General features: G+C 39.5%; 1 protein-coding gene across 2 annotated transcripts in view; it reads left to right on the top strand.

Annotated features, from left to right (window-relative positions):
* Nucleotides 1-18,406, top strand: part of bcl9l (bcl9 like) — a 55,638-nt gene that overhangs the window by 29,382 nt on the left and 7,850 nt on the right. The window contains exons 1-6 of one of the 2 annotated variants that reach the window (XM_084717436.1): nt 7,760-7,780; nt 10,074-10,150; nt 11,506-11,927; nt 17,103-17,225; nt 17,542-17,716; nt 17,827-17,911. In XM_084717436.1, the coding sequence (XP_084573562.1) occupies nt 11,594-11,927; nt 17,103-17,225; nt 17,542-17,716; nt 17,827-17,911 (717 nt within the window). In that variant the 5' untranslated portion in view covers nt 7,760-7,780; nt 10,074-10,150; nt 11,506-11,593. Of the gene's footprint in view, nt 1-7,759; nt 7,781-10,073; nt 10,151-11,505; nt 11,928-17,102; nt 17,226-17,541; nt 17,717-17,826; nt 17,912-18,406 lie in introns of those variants that run through there. The other variant, XM_084717435.1, reaches the window with a different exon arrangement.

Genomic DNA, 18,406 nt, shown 5'->3' with positions numbered 1-18,406 from the left:
ATGACTGCTGCTCCACCCCAGCCTCCGACAATAGCCCACCTTTTTTTTGCTTCTTCTTGTTCTTTTTCTTTCTTTGTTTCAGGCCAAACTCTGATCTTTTTGTCTTGATTTCCTTTGATTACTTCCCGCTTGACCTCTGATATTACATTACACTTAAAGGGTTGGGGCGTGTCATCCCGTAATCGGAAGACTGGCTGTTCCATCACTGTGTGATTGTGTGAGTGAATGTGACTAGTAGTTATAAGAGTAGTTTGGGTAGTCGATGGACTAGAAAAGCACCCTGCAAAATGTAAGTCTGTTTCATTGCTGGTGACCCAGGTATTTGCCAGAATTGCCAGGTTGCCGGTATGAGCCCTTTTTAACAGGCTCATCATGAAATGGTGATGGCACAGTTTAAATCTGAGTATTTGATCAGCTGAATAAAGCAGACTTTCATAAAGGGACCTGCGTGGGCCTATTTATGAATTATTGTCGACTGCCAAATCTATCAACTGCAACACAGGACTATTTTCTCACACTCGTTACAATGAACCAATACGGTTCTTGGCAGCCCTGCACCCATCTGGTTGCACCTTATTATGAATTACGTGCTGATTTTCATCAAGCTGCTGTGAGCTTGCAGGAGCTACCGTTATCTACTGATCAGTGTAGATTTGAGCAAATCCAAGAGTCGAATGTCGTAGCTGTAATTATTTTTTAAGCTTTCAGCAGTGTGAGAAGTGATTAAAATGGTGCCTTTTTCACGTGTTTTCTCAGTAATTGGTCACCTGCTCGTCAGTACGGGTGATGCCAGGGCCTTGATTAGTCAGTGTCTGTACACACCAGGTATGTGTGATTAGTCACAGGAGACGGTGCCTCTTTACATGGTGAGCTAAACCGGGGGTTGTACATTTCAGATCTCTGTCGGCGTGCTTTCTTTTTTTTTTTTTTTGCACAGAAAGACTTTGATCTTAGGTTTAGAGCTGCACAATGCAATATCCAAATCACAGAACCAGAATCAAATCACAGTTTTTCAAAAAAAAGGAAAAACATGAGACAAACAGCGTTATTATTATGACGTACTGTAGAGCTGCAGAGATGATCTGATCTAAAAATCTTGTTCTTCAGATGAAAGTTTGTTCAGTACAGACCCCAACAAATATCACATCATCACAATTTTAATTGTTTTTTTTTCCTTAATAGTGAAAATTGTTATGCATTACCACTAATTGAATTGCATATCACAGTCGCAATTTCAGTTTAAATAATCGCCATGTCACTTCTTCACCATACTGTGCAGCTCTAATCAGGTTTCACCCATCCATCATTTCTTGTCGGTTATCCTTTTATTTATTTAATGTTTATTTGTACAGGGACAAGTATGTGGCATAAATCAATGCCACACACCACAGCGTTTATAGCGTAAATTAATTTGCAATTCTCATCCCTAGCTGGGCCTTTAAGATACAAAAAAACTCAGCAACAACTACACAAGACACAAAATACAAACAACAAGAAAATAAAGAGACTAACAGAAGACACAAACTATAACAAACACTGCGTTATTCATGATTCCTCTTCAAAAACTCTCAGTCTCAAAGTCTCAGTTTGAGTTTAAAATGATCTCAATCAGGATCCAGTTCCAAAAGTTAAGATGTTTAATTTCTCCTGAGTACAGCAATGATGTGATCTTACTGGCTCCCTGTCCAAAATTTTAATTGCACGATTATATACCATCATAAGAGGTTTGGTTATTATAGATACTGCTTGTGACCAAGAGGTGAAAAAAATCAAAGCATGCATGAAACTGTTTGCAGACTGAAATGGAAGACAGCCTCTGATAAGTCTAAATTTTGCAACCCTGCTCACATCTTAACATGCTTCTCAAATTGTGTTTGGGAATCCGATATGAGGCCGAGGTATTTTACCTCTGAGACCTGCTCATTATGTTGTCCGTTAATCTTTAGACTTAACTCGTTAGCTTCTGTTGATGACCGAGCCCTGGAAGAAAAGCAAACTGATCCCGTTTTCGTAACAGGAAGCTTGAGGTGTGATTCTTTTCAAACCGTGTTTCCATGGACTGTAAGTGCAGCTGTGTGGAAGCTGCCTGAGAAGTTTTACCAGATACATATATAACTGTATCATCTGCATACATCTGAAAAATCGCTCCAATACATGATTGTGGTAAGAGATTAATATATATGTATAGTAAAAAGAAGCAGACCAAGAATAGAACCGTGTGGTTTTAGTCTTCAACAGAAGTGACTTTTTGTTAGGGACCGAGCTGGGAGGCAAAGAGAGAGACAGGTAGTTGTTTGAAAAAAATGTTTGTTTGTTTTTTAATCTACAAAAAGCCAAAAAAAGGTAACAAAATAGTTTATGATAATAAATCTGGGCCCGTAAAATAAGTCGAAGTAATAGAACTAACTGACCTGACTGACTGGGTAAACTAAATCAAAGTTCAGTGTGTGTCTGTTAGCGTGTCCATCACACCACTCGTTGTTACAACACGTTATAACACATTGTTCTTGGTCAGACAGATAGTAATCTGTTAGGGGTGGGTATCAATTCAGATTTCCCAAACGGGTTTGTTTTGATTCAATTCACAAGGTCCCAGTTTGATTCGTTTCAGAGTTTGATTCAATTCCATATTTATTCTGTTAGGGATATTTCAGTGACAATTTTGCTTGGATATGTGCCAGGTGCATTGCATTAATAAAAAGTACGTGACTAATGTGACCTGACCAACGCACTAAAATTAGTGAAATCTCACACTGAAGGCTGGTGACGCGAGACTAACAGGGTTAAAACTGCAGATCTGTTGGAGAAAAGACGGATTTTATCAACTCAATATTGGACCTATATTTTTTTAACCCATAATCTATTATTGGAGAAATTCAATCTAGGATGAGGATATTATGATTTAATGTATTGAATGCTTTTTTTTAAAGTCCAGAAAAACTGCCCCAGTGACTTCACCCTCATCAAATGATAATTTAAGCTGCTCTATTAAAAAGCAGTCAGCCGTCTCTGTGGAAAAACGCGGACAGAGGCCAGACTGTCATGGCTACAAATAAATGTTTGATTCTGCATGAGCAACAACTTTTTCCACAACTTTAGAAAACACCGGTCAGATACTAATTGGCCAATAGTTTCATGCCTGATCAACTGATCCTGACTTAAAAATAGGTGCTAGTTTCCATTTACTGGGAAAGATCCCACTGGTAATGGAAAGGTTGATTAGATGAGTGAGAGGTGTTACCATAGTCTTCTTTTTTCAGGGTTGCAGACTTGGTCATTTCACCTCCCATCTATCTTATTTATCATATAGCTTTATTTTTGGACATGCAGAAACAAATATATGAGCGCAGCATATTTTCTTGCCTTGGAGAAGTTGTTGAAGCATTTGATGGGAACTACAGGAGACCCTGTTTGACAAGGAAAGCCACAGTCTGTGAGGCCAGATGGAGAGCTGCAACCTCGTCAACATGAACACAAAAGCTTCGGCTGAAAACGAACATTCAAGCCAGTTTTGGCAGAAACCGTGTGACTGGATGAAGGAGGGGGGGGTGGCATCTCCCTCAAGGCACATTAACTTCGATTTTACAACCTCAGTTTTATTGCAGATTAATTGCATAGCAGCCAGGTTGGTTTGATTTAATTCCTGCATTCAAATGTCACCATAATTAAGCACTAATCATTCCTCAAGCTTAGCTGTTAAATGTCTTGTTATGTTCAAGTGTTGAGGTTTGGATGTAATGAATGCAGATGACGCCAATTAAGTTTAGTGTTGGTACTTGAGGTGTGTCTGATTACTCAACGCCTTCCTGTAAACAAAAATTAGAGGTGATGGTAGAACATGCAAGGCAGAGTTTCTTGTATCTGTGTTGCTGCATATATACAGTAAGGACCTTTTAAAAACCTCTTGAAACTGTCAGGGATACATGGTTGCCTAATATGTTTAAGCACAGGTCCCACGGGCTACCAAGTCACTAGATTTGGTGGCGCAAAATCTAAAAGCTATACAGAGAAGGCAATTAACACAACCTAACACAGCTCTCCTTAACTGTGATGCTTATGTTGTCCGCTCTTTACATGAATTGTGGTGTTTCCTGAAGGCTTTGTCTCTGATGAAAAAAACGAGATTTCTCAGCTAGTTGAGGAAACTGGCGGCACACACTGCAGTGCATTATGCCTTTTAGTCTTATTGTCAGTTAAACTCAGTTTTTTATTCACTCCTAAACTTTCGTTGCCATTTCTTTTTTCATAGTCTATGGTTCTTCCGTAAAAATCATAAAGAATGCGGGTTTTTTGTGTGAATAATTAGCTAATTAATATTTTACAAACTAGGGATGTGCACAATTAGTCGATTATACGATTAAATAGTCGACTAATCGCACGCATCCCTACCTCTGACCAGCCAAACTGCATGTTGTCACATTCAAAACATCCAACATGGCGGATTGCTTGTTTCACAGAGCTCTAGTTTGAATGATGAAAGGGAAAACAAATACAGAAAATAAATTTCAAAGACAACATGTAGAGACAAACGACAGATGAGCTGCAGCTGATTAATCAGGGGTGGAAGTAACTAATTACAAATACTCGATGTACTGTAATTGAGTAGTTTTTTGGGTACATTTCAGTACAATTTCAGGTCTGTTCTTTTACGTGTTCTTAAGTATTTATTACACATGTAATCTACCTTAGTTACTTTCAAAATCATAAATGAGTAGTGAGTACAGTTTTTATTAATATCCAATCTTTTCATCTGCATTTTTGTAGCCAAAGAGGACAAACAGGCCGATGAAAACAACGACATATAGATGAAAAACATATTAATATTTAATGTATACTCTTGCACCTCGTTTAACATTGTTTTGTCAGGTGGAACCATTCGATTAAGAGGGAAACTAAAACTTAAAATGAGAAAAAAAAATGACAAAAGAATGTCTTCTATTGAAGGTAACACTACAAGTTCCAGGTTCCATAATTTCGTAGTAAATAGATGGTAATTACCAAGTAATGTTTTTGAAATTTCTAGGAAATAAACCACAAATCACCCCCGGGTTTCATAGTTAATTATGTGATAATTAGCAAGTACCACTTTCATGTAGTGGGTAGTAATTACAAAGCAACATATTTGAAATTTCTCTGAATTTACCCACAAATTAAATTTCACTGTTAGTGTGTGATAATGCACAAGAGTTGTTTTCATGCAAATAGGTGGTAATTACCATTTCACGTATTTGAATGTTCTTTGAAATTGACTGAAAATTTAATACGTCACTTGGTGAGTACCACCCACTACATGAAAATGGTACTTGCTAGTACTTGGGTAATTTCTAAGGAATAAATATGTTACATCATGGTAGTTACCACCTATTTACAATGAAATTATGAGACCAAAGTAACTAATACTCGACAAGTACTTTGTACTTTTACCAAAGTATTTTTCTAACACCAGTGCTTTAACTTGTAATTGAGTAATATTTTAGTAATGTAACAGTATTTGTACTTGAGTACAGATTTTCAGTATTCTTTCCACCACTGTTATTAATCTATTTGCAAAATCGTACCACACTTGATGTGATTAGTCAGGCACGTTGAAATTTTGCCTCCAAATATTTTGCAGTTTATTTCAGTGTTTAAAGGCTGTAAGAATCTTTTCTAAACTTTTTTTTTTCTCAGAATACACTTTTTGAAACCTTCAATTCTTAATTCTTGAGAACAGTTATTGGTACCTTCACTGTTTTTGTTGAAATAATGGAGGAAAATTATTCTCTTAAATATTTGTGTGTGTGTGTGTGTATATGTATATATATATATATATATATATATATATATATATATATATATATGTATATATATATGTATATATATATATATATATATATATATATATATATATATATATATGTATATATATATATATATATATATATGTATATATATATATGTATATATATATATATATGTATATATATATGTATATATATATATATATATATATATATATATATATATATATATATATATATATATATATATACATACATATATATATATATATATATATATATATATATATATTTTATTTACTAATTTTATATGCAGCATAGCAATGATGCTGCTAAAATAAAACTCAAAGACTGACTGACATGTGATGTTTTTTATTTTTGGACATTGGTCTCATGATATACAGTCTCTAGAAGTAAACACATGGTCTAGTGTTAAAGTAGCAAATAAAAATCCCAATAAATCATAATATCAAACCGCAATACTTAAGAAATCACAATACATATCGAATCGGCACCCAAGTATCATGAATATATCGATGGACAGAAAAAGGAACTTGAATACAAAAGTGAAAACAAACCCTCACCAACTGATCTAATACACAATACAAAACACTTTTAGTTCACACTCTTCACCATGACACTCCTCAGTCATCAGTGGTGCAACCAGGTGGTTTAAGAAGTTGCATAATCGGTGTGATCACCTGTGTGTAATCAAGGTGTGACAAAGGATTTGAGAAGTAATAGGCCTCGGATTAACAACATAAACACACAAATTACTTTATTTGTGAACTCAGGCTAATAATTCATGCTTTGCCATTGGGCTGCATGTTGCAACTAAATATTTTGATTGTTTATTAATATGCCAGTTATTTTGTTTCATTGATTGATTAGTTGTTTGTGTCAGAAAATGGTGATGAAGGTCCATCAACATTTCCCAAAGCCCAAGAATTAAGAAACCAGAAAATGTTCTGATTTAAAAATCTAGAATCAGAGAATTTTTGTTTTTTCCCTTAAAAAAAATACTCAAACACTTCGATCAATCATTTTTTAATCTTAAGCCTGACCCTCCAGGCCACAGGTCTAATAAATAAACCCTTACAAAACATTATGGCTTTTAATTCTGCAGGGCGCTGAATCACTTTTCTGTAGATGTTGCAACACACACTGAGTCTTGAGACTTTTCCAAATAAAATAATTTTTGTAGCCTGTAAAACAGCACTACACAAATACACTCTCTTTGCTTGAATAGGGAGACTTGCTTTGTTTGAGAGATGTGTGGCCGCACAGTTAAACATTAATGTGCTCACCAAAAATTTCTAGTCACGCCAGCGCCTTGTCTAACCAACTACTCTTCCAAAAGGTCAAGGAATAACATTTATTACACGCTGTAATATTCATTAAGGGCAGATTGCTTTGAATAGTTGCAGTCATTTTCATACACTGGTGTAAAACCACTTCACATCACCTTAAAAAACCCACTCCAAACCCTCTTGAGTGAAAACTCATCCAGTGGAAAAAGCTGCTCTAAAGTTGCTGTGGCTGATTACTTAAATACAGGCTGCATACACGTGGCAAGGAGTGGGGATAATAGTAGTGCAAGGCCTAACTCCAGGTTTACAGAACGCTCAAGTGAGACACAACATTTACTTTTACACCAAAGGCCAAACTGTGCTCGGTAGCTTCAGTCTTTTCCCTCATTGATCGTATCAACCATGGCAGAAATGACTGGGAGTCCCTGGTATTCACTCCAGATAGGCCTATCTCTTCTTAACTGTCCACTCGAAGGTCAGCGACTCACCATATGATTAGTCTGCCTCCACTTTGTGTTGCACAAAGCCAGTGAGTCACACTTTGTCAACAGGAGCGACGTCTGACTGTCCCCGCTTGAGTTAATGAGTGATGAAGTCCTCAGCCAGCGAACAAAGCACCTTTCTGTGCCGACTTGAGCCTGTGTTAGTTAATGACTAATTACAGCATTGTGTTTACCATTACCTGTCAAGGTGAGTGAGTGGTACAGATGGCTCTATCGGAGTGGGACAGCTGACCTGACTGACTACAGTATGCTCTGTGTGTGTGTGTGCGTGCAGCGATGGTGGGATTGTGTCATCGGCCAAAAATGGAAACCAGTGGAAATGTTTATGCGAGATCTGCGTTATGTCTGCCAAATATCTCGGCTCGATGTTTTCGAACAGGCTCTGATGCTTGTTTTGACCAACTATTGTTCACCGGCAGCAGGTGTGGAAGGGTCCTGTTCAGACCTGCAAATACCGAAGAACTGTTTAACGGTGTGTGTGTGTGTGTGTGTGTGTGTGTGTGTGTGTGTGTGGGTGTGTGTGTGTGTGTGTGTGTGTGTGTGTGTGCACAAGCAACTTCTGTGAGAAGGAAAACCTGTGTTCAACTGGTTTGTGGGCTGCACACAAAGTCTTCGCACGGAGAAGCGCAACCCGGTTGCAGAGGTTAAAATCAGAAGCTTGGGGGGTTATGGACACGGGCAGGTGTCGGTGTCAAGAGGGCGTCAGCTTGCAGCCACGGATTTGAACCCAGAATGAAGCCTCGTGCTGGAAAGTTTCCTCCATTCTTAAAGGGATAGTTCGGATTATTTGAAGTGGGGTTGTGTGAGGTGCTTGTAAATAGTCGGTGTGTTAGCTGCAGGAGATGGCGGTAGGGGCGACCCCAGTTTGGAGAAGCAGCAGGACGGGTTGCTGTGGACGGAGTCAGAGGCTGCAACATGTTAATCTGTTGATCACATTCTCGATTAATCGATTAGTTGTTTGGTCCATAAAATGTCAGATAGTGATGGTGTCAGTGGTGAAAAATGTTGAGCCCTGTTTCCCAAATCCCAAAGTGACATCCTCAAATGTTTCAAATGTTTGTTTTGTCCACAACCTAGAGACGTTCAGTTTACTGTCATAGAAGAGTAAAGAAACCAGGAAAAAATCACATCTGAAAAGCTGAGAAGGTTTTTTAGCCACTTAAACTGATATTAATTTTTGTGTACACTGTATATAGAATATTTTTATATATATAGAATATTTTCATCTAATTACTTTGCTATTAGACAGCCTTTTCTGACGGTTAAATGTTGCTTTCTCCAAACCAACCAAACTCCATAGACAAAATCATTAATTTTACCTCACTGAAAACAGGAGTTCCTCGTCTGCTGCTGCATTGATTTGCTAGTTTGTTTGCATTATTGTGTGACTTTGGTGCTTTAAATGGTTAGTTTGGATTCACCAAAATCACACAATAACACTAGTTAACAGATCAGGACAGTGGTTACCAACAACTCCTGAGTTCTGCAAGGTAAAATTACAAATTTCAACAATGGAGTTTGGTTGATTTGGAGAGAGTAACATTTGGCTTATAAAGCAGCGGTTTCCCTGCAGAAAAGGCTGTCTTACAGCAAAGTAAAATGTTGGAAATAGTTAAAATATAGCATACACTTTAACTGATTCTTTTTTTAAGTGGCTAAAATATGTTTTGTTGTTGACCTCGTCCACAGCAGTGCATTTCTTAGTGTCTCCTAACTGTAGGTGTGCAGACCAGCATCTACTGTAAATAACACACTGACTATCAACAAGTACCTCATGCAACCCCATATCAAAGAAGCTGAACTATCCCTTTAACGTTGAGCTTAAATCCTGCTCAGTTTAAGGCTGTTTTTATTCCCCAACATTACCAGTAAAGCCAGAAGCATCTGTGAGCTGAGGCTTCGTCATCTTGGGCTCTTAGGTCACACTAAAATAGATTAAAAACAAATGTGGGTTATGCTGACAAACCATTAAGTTTCGGTGGTGAGTCAAAGTAGACTTAAGCTAAAATGTGTAATAAACAGGTAATCAGTTTTTGCCTGTTAATCCTTAAACTCAGAGTGTGAAACGGAGAGACTGAGCCTCTGTGAGTGAAGGAGGGAGAGACAGGTATTGCTACAGACAGTGTTGTGGAATGTGTGGTGGAGTTTTTGTGGTTTGCAAAGTGTTTAGCAGGGGGAGGGACCTACAATGCTGCTGAGCTACTTCTGAGTTGCAGGTCCCTCCCACAGCTCGGGCTCACTCTTTGCTCTCTTTCCCTTAAAGGAACAGTCCACCTCACAGTTTGGCCTTCGTTCGTTTTGTTATCAAACTTTTGGCATCTTTGTCTCTCATTTTTCCTCTTCGCTCATGAGGTTGACGTTGACCCACAGGCTGAGGACGCACACACTGACAGATAACACTGACAGTAAAGGTCGCTCTCTGCCTCCACTGATGACATTACTCTCGTTGTGTCCCCCACCCCCACCCCCCACCCCATCAGGTCCATGTGTGGTCAGTGAAGTGTCCTGGAGAACAGCATGATGGCAGTGTGTCAGCTGAGCATCTGGTTGAGATGAGGTGAGTGAAGACAGGCCGGACCTGCTACCAGAGCGTGTTGCTAATCATCTGTTCTGTATACAGTTTATTTCTTTGTTTAATTATTTAATAAGCTAAAACAGCAATTTTTTGACTAATTATTTTACTTTTCTGAGTGGCTGTGCAGTGGTCAGATGTGTATTACTCTTTAATCAGGACTTATGGGGAAATCAAGTGAATTTGTCTTTCATTTCTAAGGCCCAATATAGAATTTTAGTCTTAAAAGAGATAGTTTGCATGATTTGAAGTGGGTATGTGTGAGAAAGTTATTGACAGTCAGTGTATTAGCAACAGTAGATGGCAGTCGACACACCAGTTGGAGAAGCAGCAAAAGGTATTTTAGCCACTTAAAAGCAGTCCACGAAAAAATAAATCAATATCAGTGTAAGTATTCATTATATTTAGAATATTTTACTTTGCTGTCAGACAGCTTTTCCAGTGGGAAGGTGTCGTTATATAAGCCGAGTATCACTCTCTGCACACCAACCAAACTTCATTGGTGAAATCAGCAATTTTACCTCACAGAACACAAGAGTTGCAGGACTACTGCTGCCTTTATCTGTTAGTTAGTTTGTGTTATTGTGTGATTGTGGTGATTCAGAACCATTCTTTTAAAACACTGAAGTCACACAATAATGTAAACAAACTTACTGGTTGATGCAGCAGCTGACCAGCAACTCCTGTGTTCTGTGAGGTAAAATTGCTGATTTCGCCTATGGAGTTTGGCTGGTTTGGAGAGAGCAATATTTGGCTTATATAACTCCAAACCCCATAAGCGAAATCTGTCATTTTACTTCGCAGAGCACAGGAGTTGCTAGTCAGCTGCTGCCTTGATTGGTTAGTTTGCTTGGGTTATTGTGTGACTACTGTGTTTTAAAAGGTCAATTCAGAATCACCGAAGTACAATAACACAAACTTACTAACCAGTCAAGCCCATGGTACATTCGCAACACCAGACCTTAAATTACCGATTTCACCTATGGAGTTTGGTTGGTTTGGAGAGACTTGTATAAAAGCATTTTCCTATCAGGAAAAGCTGTCTGACAGCAAAGGGAAGCAGTGAAAATATTATAAATATAGTGTACACTTAAACTGAGGTGAATGATTTAGGCAGGCCTTTTTTGAAGTGCCTAAAAAACTTTAGTTGTTGACCCTGCCCAGAGCAGTTCATTGCTTAGCTTTCATGCTGGTGCTCCTCTCTGCTTCTCCAAACTGGGGACGTGTCGACAGGCATCTACCGTAGCTAATGCACTAATAGTACCTCATACAACCCCACTTCAAAAACTCTGAACTATGCCTTTAATCGCTGATGACCATGACTTTTCTTACTCCATCAGTGTCGCCTGTTAGCAATGTGAGCTCCACTGACAAACGGGCACAGCTATCCTCCATACCAGACCTCCACCTCAATCACCAGCCAATCAAATGCACCCGGACAATAAACTGGCCAATCATGGCAAGCAGGTCACCAGTGACAGCCGGTCCCAGATACCCAGTATAAACCAGCAGGCTCAGCAGCAGCAGCAGCAGCAGGGAGCGGCTGGCCACCTGGGTCCAAAGGGCGTCGGTGCCGGGAGCCATGGTGTCAAAACCAACCAGATCTCCCCTGGCAACCCTGGGCTGAAGGTTGTCAGCCAATCAGTGAGCAGCGTCGGAGGGATGCTGAAAACCAAATCCAAGCGGGAGCGGAGCGTTTCCATCGACTCTGGCGAATCAAGAAATGCCATTCCTCCAGCGCTGGAGACAGATGCCAAAGGAGGTGAGGCGTGCATGCACAGAGGAAACAGTGTCAGCAGCATCTGGGCCGTACACACACACACACACACACACACACACACACACACACACACACACACACACACAGTGTGTTTCTGTTCTATGTCTGCACAAGTTCACTTCCTTCAGCTTCCTATCAGCTAAATCTTAACCCGAAATACCAGATTACGTGCATTCACCTCCTCCACAGCAGGAAGTGAATGTAAGGACAGAAAAAACTTGTTTTCTCTCTCGCTGAAATGCCCTGACCTTTCGCTGAAGCGTCAGAATTTCCCCCTGGCTTTTGATAGTTTGCGCCGTGCCCGCGCTGCAGTGACGTGTCTCAGATGAAAAAGCATCTGGGAGAAAAGAGAGGCAGGTCATGAGGTTGTGAAAACTTAGTAAGCCCAGAGAGGTTGTTATTAAAGCAGAGACAGTGAGTGGGTGTGAAGGCTTAAAGACCTTTCTGTGAGTGTCTCGGTAAACGTTTGTGTTTGTGTGCTTCAGTGCAAAGTGTTTGACGTGTGTTTGTTTGTTTGCTGCTTATTAGGGTGTTCGTGTGGTCACGTGTGCGTCTCACTGCTGATGACATTAATGTGATTTTGTGAAACTTATCTGAGCTTCCTGTGCATGACTTAAACCTCCTCTTTAAAGACACACACACTCATAAATGTACAAATACTTGCACACATGCACACACCTCTTAAAGGGATAGTTCTGATTATTTGAAGTGCATGTAGGGGTGTCACAATTTAAATATTAAGTAAGATTTTGATTTCAGTAATCAAAATCAAAGGTAATATCGATTCTCCCTGTATTTTTTTTTCTTTCCAGGCCCACTTACTTGTGACGTCTAGCACAGAGAAAAAAAAAGCCCACTTAATCTTTATCTTAATCTTTTTCTTTTTAAAGAAGAATGTGAAAATGTAAATGACAGCTGTCAGGGCATAAAACCAATGATGTGTCCATCTTTACATATCGAGACTCATTAGTCTAATAATGGCATAGCTGTCAGTGCTACAAATGTTTAAATCAGAAAGATCTAATCAGGACTTAAAATCAAAAGTCTAATGGAATAGAGGATTTTGAGAGTCATGACTCCCCAGTTGTCTGAGGTACAAAGTCTGTTTATTACCTGCAGTAGATGCAGGTCGACACCCCACCTGTGGGTTAGCAACAACAAGTATTTCAATCATTTAAAAAAGGTCCACCTTAATAAAATCAACATCAATTTAAGTGCATGCTGTGTTCAGAATACTTTCAGTGCTTTACTTTGCCATCAGACAAATTTTTGTGAGGAGAAACCAGTATTATATAAAGCAAATATCGTTTCTCCCAAAGCAACCAAACCCCATAGGTAAAATCAGTAATTTTATCTCACAGAACATGGGAGTTGCTGGCCCGCTGCTTCCTCGAACAGTTAGTTTGTTTGTGTTATCGTGTGACTCTGGTGAATCCAAACTGTCCTTTTAAAACACCTAAAGTCACACAATAACGCAAACAAATGAACAGATAGAGGCAGCAGAAGACCAGCAACGCATGTGTTCTGTAAGGTAAAATTACTGATTTCACTAATGAAGTTTGGTTGGTTTGGAGAGAGCGATATTTTGCTTATGTAACAGCTGTTTCCTGTCAGAAAAGGTTGTCTAATGGCAATGTAAAGCATTGAAAATATTCTACATGTAGTGCAGACTTAAACTAGGGCTAAACAATTAATGCAATTTTATCCAAATCACACCATGGCGTACTGTAATTTTCAAATCGCGGTAGGTGTGATGTTCATGGCAAAATGTGCATTCAAATACCATTTAAAGTATTGCTGTGCTGCACAGACTTCCTGGCTTATATATTGTATTCTACAGATGAAAAAAAAAAACAACAAAAAAAAAAACATTGTTTGGTGCACATGCGCCAAAAAAATCAAACCATAATCATTTTAATATATTTTTCAATTAATATGAAAATAATGATGAAAAAATGATCATTCTTGAATGCCTCAGGTCATATTGCAATTGCAATATCAGTCAAAAAAAATGTGATTAGATATAAATTTTCTAAATATAGTTTAGATAGATTTGTCTCAGGTGGACCAAGTTTCTAAAATACCTTTTGTTGCTGGCCTCGTCCACAGCTGTATGTTGCTTAGCTTTTGTGCTGGTATTTCCGTCTGCTTCTCTAAACTGATGTGTAGGAGATGCACCGACTATCGATAAGTACCTCATACAGCACCATCCAATAATCAGAACTATCCCTTTAACACAGTCAGAAGCAGAGGTGTGGTTCCAACACAAAGAGGGAGAGAATGAAAGGTTGGGTGGATCATTTGAAGGCTCTGTTTGACCTCCACACACACTAACTCTGTCTGTGTTTCTGTTTCATTCCCTGTGATCTAGTTCTGCATGTAGAAAAACAAAAGTGCATCAACTGAAGCACAAGCCTTCCTCCTCTTTGCTCCAAATCACTCCAACACCAAACTGACAAAAACCTCGTCGGCGACAAACAGTTTGAGCGCGGTGGCAGACGTGGCTCAGAGGCCGACTTTCTTGTTAAGATAAACCGACTGCCGGTAACAAAAACATTCAGAGAAGACAAGAGGTCAGCTCTTTCATTCTGCCTGCATCGCTGTGTCAAGGCAGCAGCAGTCCTCCCTCTGCTGTCTTTTTCTCTGTATTGTCGCTGCAAACTTCACACTTCCTTCCTCACTGTACATTAACAGTCTGTGGTTACCCAAGCACATCTGATGTGTTTATTGTAAGGGTTTTTTTTCTGTCTCAAAGTCAGAAAGATGTTGAGTAATGAACCTGAAAAATCTTCGCTGCTTTGTTTATCGAGCTTCTCTAAATCTGTGACAGTAATCGTGGGTATTTCCACTGTACTTTTCTCTCCTGTCACCATGTGGAGTTTAAACCAACTGTTTGTTCTGCATCTGCCTTCAGGAAGCTGCTACATACAGTATTAATTGCAGCTGTTTGCACCCACTGGTGCGCAGCAGCTTGTGCATCAGTACATGCTTCTCAAACATTGCATCTGCAGATGTGATTAGCATGCACAACCAATACAGAGATGAGCAGAGGTGCAAATGATTGCAATGGTTACTTTTTACTGAAATAGTATTTTTTGGATAATTCAGTCGCAATTTTTAGTTTTATTTAAGTATTTATTAATGTTTCATTTTGCATATTTGCTTTGCTGATTTATAGCTTCATATCAGCTATTTTTGCAGAAAGTATAAGCTTTTTTTCTGGTCACAAGAGCAGCAGCATGTCTGCAGAGGAGGAGGTTCAAGCACGGCTGTATGAACCTGACTTTCACCTTGTAGGCCTCCATTTTTTGGCTCACAGAGACAAACTGTAGCTCTAGTTAACAGAGGCCAGTTTGATGAGAGAAAATAGGTTACAGTACCAAGGTGGTTTTCTTGTCAGGTTTGGCTTCCAGCAACCCGGGGCCTGAGTCATGGCTAACCCAGTTAACAGCAGTTAACTGTTAGCTAATTTATTTTAGCAACAAGTAAAGCTATCTTTCCATCAGGAGACTTTATAAACGACCTCTGTGCTGTATTCCCTGTTGGTCTCATAGGCTGTGTCATCCCTGTGGCTGTTCATGGTGACTGGGAGGCTACTGAGCCCAATTCTGTCACAGCTACCAGTAGCTAACAGCTAACAGTTGCGGTTAGCTTCTTTAGCAACAAGTAAAGTTAAGCCATCTGTCCCTTAAGAAAGTCTGTAATTAAATCATTGAGCATTGAAGCTCAGCAGCCAGAGAAGATCAGAGGGGAAACCAGAACATGTTCTCTCCAGAAAATATGATCCAGTTTCACCCAAACCAGTGAATCGAGTTATAAAGTTGTGCTTTTGTACAGTGAGGTCCCCAGAAACACTGCAGTCTGGTGAACGGATGCACTCTCCTCCTGTGCTCTGCTGCCTCAGAAGCGTGAAAGAGTTTCATTGGGTGCAAATCTGAAATGTCCCTGAATGCAGAGAATGAGTCATCAGCAGTTTTCAATCATTTTACAGGAAAAAAGACCAACTCTGAAATACCACAAAAATACCAGAGAATATCCACAAAATTATTTTTTTGTAATTGTTGGGCCAGATACTGAGGCATAATGGTCATATAACCCAATATGTGATTTAAAGAAATTCAATGATGTTGACTTCATGACAACGTGAATAACAACGCATGCATAGCTTTTATTCAAATCATTAAAATTACTGATAGATTTCCACTTTTAGCAGGGTGTTTTCTAAAAGCTGAGCTTTTGATCTGAAGTTGATGAAGATGTTTTCTTAATTTTCTTATGTTTTGTATGTTTGCATGTGTTTTCTTAAGCTAAGCCTAACCCTTTTCCGTTGTTGGCTACTGGTCACTGACTAACAAAACAGTATGATGCAGCTGAGTACCATTTTTAACAAAGTCCATCATGATTCTGTCATTTGATGTCCTGCTCTGATTTGTGGTGAATGCTAAAAACAAAATAACTTTGGTGAAAACGTTTAAAATGAAAATACTCTGGACATTTTCACACCTACCTCAGCTGGTCTGGACTTTCAGACTTTTCAGTTACAGGTGTGAAACCTTCTCCAGACCAAGAAGCTGGACGTTGGTCTTGGTCTGGATCAAACTGAACCATGGTTCGGTTTGTTTCTAGTGCAAAAACATTTTTGGATGGTTCGGACTAGTTACAGGAAATTATGACAGGATATCATCAGAGCCAGAAGAAGGAAAAACAATGCACCAAAACAAAATGAGCTGTGGGAGCAGATGAAGACAGGAGGAGACCAGATGTTTAACTGACATCTGGTGTGACGACTTTATAGAGTCAAGTGGAAAAAACTGGACACTTTTCAGTTGTTTCACTTTGGTGCTGCTGGTTGTAGTGACATAATAATAATAATAATAATAATATGGTGACAACGACGTGAATCTGTTCATTCATGTCGCTTCACTGTAGTCAGGCTACCTGCCAAACTGTAAACACACTGACGTCAGACGCACGCCTATCTACAAACCAATCGGTGTCAAATACTAGGAGACACAGCCCACATAGTTATGACATGTAAAGTTCTTTAGTCCGCTTGGATAATTTCAATGTGAAACCGAAACTAACCAGGCCAGGAGTCTCCAAAAAATACGAGTCCTGGTTCAGGTGAGGTGCTGATTTGTCCGTTTTCTCCTGTAGAGGGCGTTATGCGCAGTAAGCGGCGCTGTGTTCTGGAGAAGAAACAGCCATACAGCGGAGATGAATGGTGCTCCGGACCTGACACCGAGGAAGATGAAGACAAGCCGCACACTGCGACACACCGTGAGTCTGTCCCCCTCCAGAAAACTAGAAAATGCATCACCAGTCGATTTTCTCTGAAGTGCACGAATTATATGCATAAAAATTTCATCTTTCTGAAAATAAAAACAGTCACTGGCTGATTTTAGATGTTGCACACACTCAAAGAAAGAGGATGTCAGTGCAGAGTGCTGTAGCACCCCCTCTCCACTGACTCTCTACATGTGTTTTAGCTCCATCTAGTGGTCAGATGTTGCAGCCAAAAACATGTGCTGGCATTAAAATGATAAACCAGGGCACCACTTGAGACAAATTAAACCTGTGATGTGATTGTTTACAGGAGAGCGTGGGCTGCCAGGTCCCATCCAGGGCCTCTCTGATCGCCTGTCTGCGGGGCCCCTGTCTGAACCTGGGGGTCCTGTGATGGGATGCGGAGTGGGACCAGGGCTGAAGGCAGAGCCCCCTCAGCCTTCACAGCAAGTGGTGTACGTGTTCACAACCAGCCTAGCCAACAGGTGAGAGCGATCCACAGGCCACATCAGAAGAGGAGACGTCAGTTCAACTCTCAATTATGTAACTGCTGTGATTTAATTTGTTTATAATATTCTTCTGGTTGTTTTCACAGTGCTGCAGAGGCAGTAATGAAAGGACAGACCGATTCCATCCTCCTGTTTCACCAGCAAAATGTTACACGCACCAAGTTGGAGCAGGTCAGACGTCCGTGGCTCGGCAGCAAATTAAAACAAAATGCCAAGTTTGCGTTTAATCTGTTAAACCACGAGGGAGTAAAAGTATTTTACCGCAGCGGAGACCACAGGTGCAAAGTATGTGGCAAGCCTGATTTGTATAAGCTATTCTGATCCCCGACACGTCTTCGTTCCTGTTTTCATCAGCAGTTGTGACTGTTTCTGCTGAGAAAGTGAAAGGCACAAGGTGATATTATGGCAAAATAATAAAAAGACAACATAGTATAAAATTAGGACTGCAAATAACCAGAGACATTTTAGTTTTTGTATTTTTTAATTTATTTTTATTTCTTTCCAAGTTTTTGTTTTCATTTCAGTTTAGTTTATTTTCCAGAGTGAGTTTGCTCGTTTCAGTTTTAGTTTTTTTTTTTATTATAATATGGATATTTATCACAATACAAAGACTTTGTTAAGGCTCACAGTCATGTGCACCAACGCCTCCTTGTGCTTGTTGTGTTG

This window comes from Lutjanus erythropterus, chromosome 4 (assembly GCF_056507025.1).
Source record: "Lutjanus erythropterus isolate fLutEry1 chromosome 4, fLutEry1.hap2, whole genome shotgun sequence".
Lineage (NCBI taxonomy): Eukaryota > Metazoa > Chordata > Actinopteri > Lutjaniformes > Lutjanidae > Lutjanus > Lutjanus erythropterus.
Note: the sequence above shows the minus strand (reverse complement) of the source record. Positions and strands in the feature narration are given on the sequence as shown.